The sequence below is a fragment of the Empidonax traillii genome, unplaced genomic scaffold (genome assembly GCF_003031625.1).
Source record: "Empidonax traillii isolate 1590-97213 ecotype Southwest subspecies unplaced genomic scaffold, ASM303162v1 scaffold1023:size207325, whole genome shotgun sequence".
NCBI classification, from domain to species: domain Eukaryota; kingdom Metazoa; phylum Chordata; class Aves; order Passeriformes; family Tyrannidae; genus Empidonax; species Empidonax traillii.
This window is the reverse complement of record NW_020956216.1, coordinates 8404-15291: the sequence shown is the minus strand read 5'-3', so window position 1 is coordinate 15291 and position 6888 is coordinate 8404. Positions and strand designations below refer to the sequence as shown.

At 43.6% G+C, this 6888-nt stretch overlaps 1 protein-coding gene across 1 annotated transcript in view; it reads left to right on the top strand.

Annotated features, from left to right (window-relative positions):
• Positions 1-6888, top strand: part of LOC114068257 (activator of 90 kDa heat shock protein ATPase homolog 2-like) — a 9041-nt gene that overhangs the window by 1315 nt on the left and 838 nt on the right. Inside the window, exons 3-9 of the mRNA XM_027904223.1 lie at positions 2800-2885; positions 3502-3616; positions 3889-3977; positions 4212-4334; positions 5115-5216; positions 5812-5863; positions 6069-6739. Of these exons, the coding sequence (XP_027760024.1) occupies positions 2800-2885; positions 3502-3616; positions 3889-3977; positions 4212-4334; positions 5115-5216; positions 5812-5863; positions 6069-6247 (746 nt within the window). The 3' untranslated portion in view covers positions 6248-6739. The remainder of the gene's footprint in view (positions 1-2799; positions 2886-3501; positions 3617-3888; positions 3978-4211; positions 4335-5114; positions 5217-5811; positions 5864-6068; positions 6740-6888) is intronic.

Below are 6888 nucleotides of genomic sequence, written 5' to 3'. Positions count from 1 at the left end.
GCCAACCTTCTCCCAATGTTTTTCCGCCACACGTTTCTTATCGCCTTTTTCCCAGCGCTCGGTTTTGCCTCGCAAGGAGTAAAATCCCCCTCCCCTGTGGATTGCTTACAGCTCCGTGCTGGGGTTTATTTTAGCTTCCCGGTGTGCCCAAAACACAGCTGTGGCTTCCTCATGAGGAGAGCAAGGAAGGAGGAGAGCCCAGGGAACGCAAAACTGCGCTTATTTCCAAAAATTTAAGTGTAGCTTCGAGGATCATAAATTACGTGAGGGCAAATAAAACTCTTTAGTGGGAAAGGAGGAAGCTAGAAACAATCCTTGATTATTTGGGATGCCTGGGCGTTTTTTTTGTTGTGCTGTATTGGTTTGCACTCCCAGCTCTTGGAGTTGTCCTCACCTGTGCTCGTCCCATGACGAGCTCTTTAGTTTTGATGATATCAGGGAATCCTTTCCATTTATTAGATGCCTAAAACTTGATGGCAATTCGTGGACTGTGCCTGGCACTGGAGTTAAGAAGCAGGAGGAGCTGGTGGGAAAGCACCTGCATGGGAATTTTTCCTTGGATATTTGTAGTGCCGAGTGACAGGCTGTTCCTCCCCTCCGTATTTCTCTGGCCTTGAGGTTACTGGAGGAGGTTTGATTGGCCAGAACAGACTTGGAATTGAAATCTGCTCCCACAGCAAGAGGGGACTTTAAAAAGTACTGTTGTTTGTTTTTGTTTTTGTTTTTTTTTTTTAGGTTCAAGTGTTCCAAGTGTGCTACAAACTAAGAGCATACTTAGAGTGTGATGTAAATGTTAACAGAGAGGAAGGCAAACATTACACGCAGTTAAAATAATTGCAATCAGCTTTTTGACTTTTTTTTAAGCTAAGCTGAAATAACTTTAATTTTTAAACTTAGTTTGAAATGCTAAAAAGGTGGGTTTTTAATCCCTAAAAATGAAATTTTCTAGGGAAATCTTAATAAAACAGGCGCCGGTTTGTTTTTTTTTTTTTTCTAAATTTGCTAACCATCGTGGTGTTTTGATGAATTAAAAGTGAGAGTTTAGACTGAACTGCTAAAAGCACTAATTGCTGTAATTAGTTCCTTCTACAAATCTTCTAGGATAACTAGGACTTCAAGCTATGATTTAAGAGTGGCTGTGTAAGGACAAATGATGGAAATCCTGAAATTTGCAGCCGGTTTGGAAAGTCCAGTGTTGGAAAAACATCGTGCTTTGCAATTTAGATTTGAAAGAAACGAGAAAGTGAGGAACTGAGGGTACTTAATGTCACTAAAATTTAACAAAATGGCTGTTCTGACATTTGTTAGAAGATGCAGGGAGGATTTTAATGGCTTATTCCAAATTGTGATTGGTAGAAGTTTTATGAAAACACGTTTGTCCTTTTAAAGCAGGTTATTTCAACAGTGGGTCTTCCTGAGTCGTGTGCTTCACAATTAATGTTCTAAAATACTGGATTGGCAGGAAACAAACAAATAATTAATTCTTAGGTCTGTTATTGAAGTCCCGTGGGATTCAAATAAATAATTTGATAGTTTGATAAGAGGTAATAAAGTTTTGTTTACATTGCAGTGGTATTAGGAATGCAGAGTCGTGTTGACCAACAGCTCTGTTTGTTCACTGCCTGGACTTTGCTGCCCAGCACAGACACTCTAACTGTGCTATTGGTGAATAGTTTGGGAGCTGTGAAAGTTGTTAATAGGACTAGCTGGGTGGACAGAAGTCAGGTGTGTGTGTTTTGAGGAGCAAAACTTCTTCCTGCTTGCTTGCCCTTCCCTTTCTGGGGAGAGGAGCCAAAAATAAGATTGGCTTTGCTGTCTGCAGGGAGGAGCACGCTGAGGAGGCTGGGTGTGATTTGTGGTGGGCCCAGAAGTGTTTTAGTGCCGAGACTTAACTGATTCACATGGCTTTTGGTCCTGGGAGACTCGGAGAGGGGCTGTCCAGCTGAGCCTTTCCCTTGTGGATTAACAGGCTTTGCATCTTGTGCAACCCTCCGTTGCCTCAGAGCCCGGCTGGGGAGGGATCTTTGCCCTTTGTGTTGCCAACAGTCCTCCTTCACTGTGTTCCTTGCCAAGAAACACCTGAGCCTCTGGTTGTGTCCTTGCTGTGATCTGGACCAGCAGCACGTGAGGTTCTGCCCTGCAGTGCCCGTTTCAGGGCAGTGATTAAAATTAATGGGAGTGATGTGAAGTAGTAGCTGGCTCGAGCTGGTTCCTGGTGACAGAATCCAAAGAAATACTGCATTTACCTCATGATAATTCCCCCTCTGCAGTCCTGCTCAGCGCTGGGTTGGCTGCATTTGGAGTTTTACCAGTGGGCTGATGAAGCATCTTGTTGGGTTTTGTGTGTTTTGACACTGAGCTGATAAACCTGCACGTTTCTGCTGTCCCTTCCTGAGGAGATTTTATCACGATCTAAACAGTGAGGTAATGTCAGTAATGAAATGTTTTTGCGAGGCAAAGGGGGGAGAGTCTTCAGTGTAACAAAAAAAAGCATCAGGCCCTAAATTCAGCTTTTTCAGGCAGAGCAGTCTGGCACAGAACTTCCCAGGACAGCTCATGGAGCTGTGTAGGTCATCCCCCTTTGGATGCACATCCTGTCCTGGCAGATGTCAGAGCTCACTGGGAAAGCACTGGAAAACACCTCTGACACTTCAGGTTGCTGTTTAGTGCCTTTAAATCAGCCTCGAGGCGACTCCCTTCGAGTAACACTTGTGTACAGCTCATTTCCAAGCATAAAAGTCTTGCTATGGGGGAAATAGTTTTTAATGATGCATTTAAGAATTCGTTATGTTAATACAGGTACAGTGAAAGAGTCTGGTGAGAAACATAAGGGATCTGTTGAAATTCCTAACCTGTCAGAAGAAAATGAGGTAGATGATACAGAGGTAGGTGTGAAATACTGGTATGGCTGTATAGGTTCAGAATTCTTAAATAAAGCATTAACCAACATACAGGCATCATGTTTTGCTTTATCCTGTCATTAAGTGGGATAATTACACGTGGATAGTTTATTTCATGTTTTTATTATACTTGGAATGATGACTTAGCTCTGTCCTCAGATTTACCTGCGAGGATTGTGCACAATTTGCTTTGCTAATTATGGGCTGTGACAAATATATTTAACTACAAATTTGAGAAGAACTCTGCTTGTAATCTTAAAAAACAAAACAACCCAAAACAACCCAACAAACCAAGCCCTAAGAACTTAAGGAATCTCCACGTTGGTTGTATAGCAGTTGGTGCTGGGGCTTCCAGAGATTCCTCAGCAACTCTTGTCTATCCTTGATGAACCAGCCTAAGTGGAGATACTACATTTATTTAAGTCAAAACCCAAGAGGACCTATTTTTAGCAAAGGTCAGCTGCCCTGAGAAGATAATGAACTCGAAACTGCAGCTGTCCTCTGAGCAGAGTAACCAAAGCCCAAATGCTTGCCTTTGTTGCCAGAACCCCAGAGGCTCCTGAGCAGGTGTCTCTCAGATGTGTCCTTGTTCTGTTTCCAGATAAATGTCAGCAAGAAGAAAGGGGAAGGGGACGTTCTGAAGGAACTGATGAGAACTGAAGGAACCACGAAAGTCAGAGAGGCCCTGAGAGATTACCTGAAAGCACTTAAAACAGGTAAATTCAACAGCACGTTGGTGTTTCTGGGTGGGCATCTCTCCAGGACAGCTTGGTCATACACTGACAAGTCCCTGGGTTTGTGTTGTTTTTATTTTTTAATGTGGAAGGTGGGGAAACTGGATTGGAGTTTTATGTCCTGTTCAGTTTTTCTGCACAGTTCTACCCCTTCTCCACACTTTTGGTGATCTTTCTGGTGCACCTGAAGGTCAGGGTGATGATACAGCTCAGTGTCACAATGAAAAGTGCTTTCCTTCCTTCCTTCCTTCCAGAGTTTACCTTGGGAATGATTCTGCCAACAAAAGCCCCTGTTGGGCAGGAGTTGCCCACGGAGCGAAAACCAAGTGAGAACACCCTGCAGGTACCTTGGTTTTAGTTTTCTTCCCCACTGAATTTAGTGACTCCTGATTAATATTAAATAAATTTTATTAAATTCTATTAAATAAATACAGAAACACATTATATAATTGCCACATATTCACAGCAGTGTATGTTTGAGAATGTGCAGGTAACAACAGTCCTGCCGTGCCAGAACTCCTCTAAGATCTTGCACTTACTCCTGCAATTGTTTTTTTTTTTTTTTTTTGCTTTTCAGGACTCTGTTTCACCACAGTCTGTGGATACAGTTGGAGTAAAAATTCCAACAGTGAGGATATTTATGAGGGAAATGTTCAACTCTCCAGCTGATGAACTCTACCGCATCTTCACCACCAAGGAAGTAAGTGATATATTCAGTAGGCATTGTAACTTAACGTGGATGTTGATCCAGCTGAATAGTTGTGTGAGTAAGAAACGTGTCACAGTGTACAGATTCCACTTTTACCTTTTTAATAGGACCTGATTAGGTTGGCTTAGACCTTTTTTTCCCCACTTGTTACCTTAACAGGAGGAAAAGCCAACTGAACAAAGGGAATCTGCATCTTTATGTAGTTTCTGTGCAGCTCAATCTCAATCTCCTTTGCTGTTTGATGTAGGTCCTTGTTGTTCGGGAGCCTGAAGGGCTCAGTAATGGCACTGCTGTTCTCCACGGCCTGCAGGTTAATTAGGTTAATTACTGGAGGTGTGAGACTGTGGTTTATAGGGTATGAAATACAAATTCACTAATTGGGGGTTTGTGTCCTTCCTTTGTAAGAGCCTGGGCTGGTGTTGGAGAACTTTAAATGACAATGCCAGCACTACCCTGGGGAAGCAAGAGCTGTTGCTCCATTTCCCTCATTTCCCAAGGTAGGAACAGGCAGTTCTGCCTGTGCCTGTGCCTGTGCTGTGGCCATACCCCCTGCAGGTGACCAGTCTGTCCTGCTCTCTGTTCACCCTGCAGGTTTCTCAGTGTTTATATTCTCAACCTGGCACCTCACTGGCCCTCACTGCAGTGCTGTAATAAAATCAAAACCCTGATGAGTGTTCAAAGACTCCTTCATATATCACAGTTAGTTTTAATTTCTTCAGCCAATCTCTCTTCTCTGCCAGTATTTTTCATGGGTGTGTTCTTTTTTATTAGTTAGTCCAGAAGTTTTCCAAGTGCCCAGCTGTGATTGAAGCAGAGAAAGGAGGCAAACTCCAAATGTTTGAGGGCTGTGTCAGTGGGGAATACACAGAACTGGTAAGAAGCTCCTCCTCTGCACTTTAAAAATGGGGGGGGGAAGGGTGTTACCTCATTTTCTGAACCAAAAAGTAGTGTAAATTTGTGACCTTTCAGCTTCCCTAATGCCTATTTCAGTTCCTGCATTTCAAAGCCAAACAGTTGCTCGTGGGTTGTGTGGTTTTAATTCCCCGTGAGGAGAGCAGGCACTGCCCACACCCGATGAGCTGCACTGGTGGGGGGAAAAGCACAATCCTTTTTAACCAGGGGTGACAAAGCAGGTTAAAGGTTTATCTCTTGTCACTCAGGCAGGCTGGGCAGGGTGACAGTGCCAGCACTTCCACACTGCAGCAGGGCAAACGGGGCTCACGCTGGTGCCGTTTCAAGGTCTGCCAGAAAAATCAATGGTGTCTGTGCAGTAAATAATGAGCCCTGACCTTTCCCCCCAGCCAGAACACAAAACATGGAATGCAGCAAGATGAGAGCTCCAGGAAAAAAGAGTTTATTCCGAAAAATCAAAGCCCAGTCCTTGCCTTGGTCACACGTGTGTGTCTCCCTGGTTTCCAGGGGGAATAATCCCCGGTGCTAACTGGAGAACATCCTTCTCTTCCTCCAGGTGCCAAGCCAAAGAATTGTCCTGAAGTGGCGGTGTAGGAGTTGGCCTGATGGTGAGTTTTTTGGGAGGAGCTCTGATATCAGAGGCCTCCTTTGCAGGGAGAAGGAGCAGCCCTGGCAGGGACAGCATTCCCGGCCGGATGCTCCCTTGGAGAGCAGCCTGGTGTGCAGAGCTGAAAAGACACACACACAGGCAGCAACAACTGCAATTCCTTAAAATACACATCCCTGAAATGTGGCATTTTCTTCTCCCCCCAGAACATTATGCAACAGTTGCCTTGACCTTCCAGGAGGTGGTGGCGGCTCAGACCGACCTGCAGCTGGAATGCAAAGGAGTCCCTGTCTCTGCCGAGGAGAGCACCAGGCAATGCTGGAAGAAGCAATATTTTGAAGAGATACATATTTTGCTGCAGCAATCCCGAGACAGCATGGAATGATAACAGCGCTGTAGTTTTGTTAGGGCATTACCTTTTTATACTTTGTTAACGTTTGGTTTTCTAAAAAAAAAAAAAAAAAAAAAAAAAAAAAGGAAAAAAAAAAGAGAAAAAATTAATAATTTATTTGTGGGAAGAATAAAGACCCACTTCTATGATGCTGTATATAATTTAAACATTATTTATGGATTTTCAGTGACTGAGGAGCAAGGCAGACTATGGATATAAACAGCTTTTCTTGGGGAGACTGATCTCTGCTCTGCTTGTCTACAACCTCAGAGATAATAATGATTGAGCTGCAGTCAGGACTGTGGTAGGACTCATACTTCCAGCAGAGGTAGGTGAGCTACACCAATCCACAGGAAGCATTTCCAGTTCCTTAATATTCAATGAATTGAGTGGTAAAATTCCTGCAGGAGACGGTTCCCAGCAGAGGTGAACCCCCAGGGATTATCAAACTGCTGATCCATCAGACCTTTCAAGAAATAGGAGGGGGTATCATTTACAGCCTCTTTAAATACTTCATTAGATTGTTTTAACTGCAGACAGATTAGGTTTCTGACTGCAGTTTTAGGGAAAGATAATTACCAATGTCATGTAATTATTAAGTCTGCATGCACTGTTCTCCCTTCCTTGACCTCAGT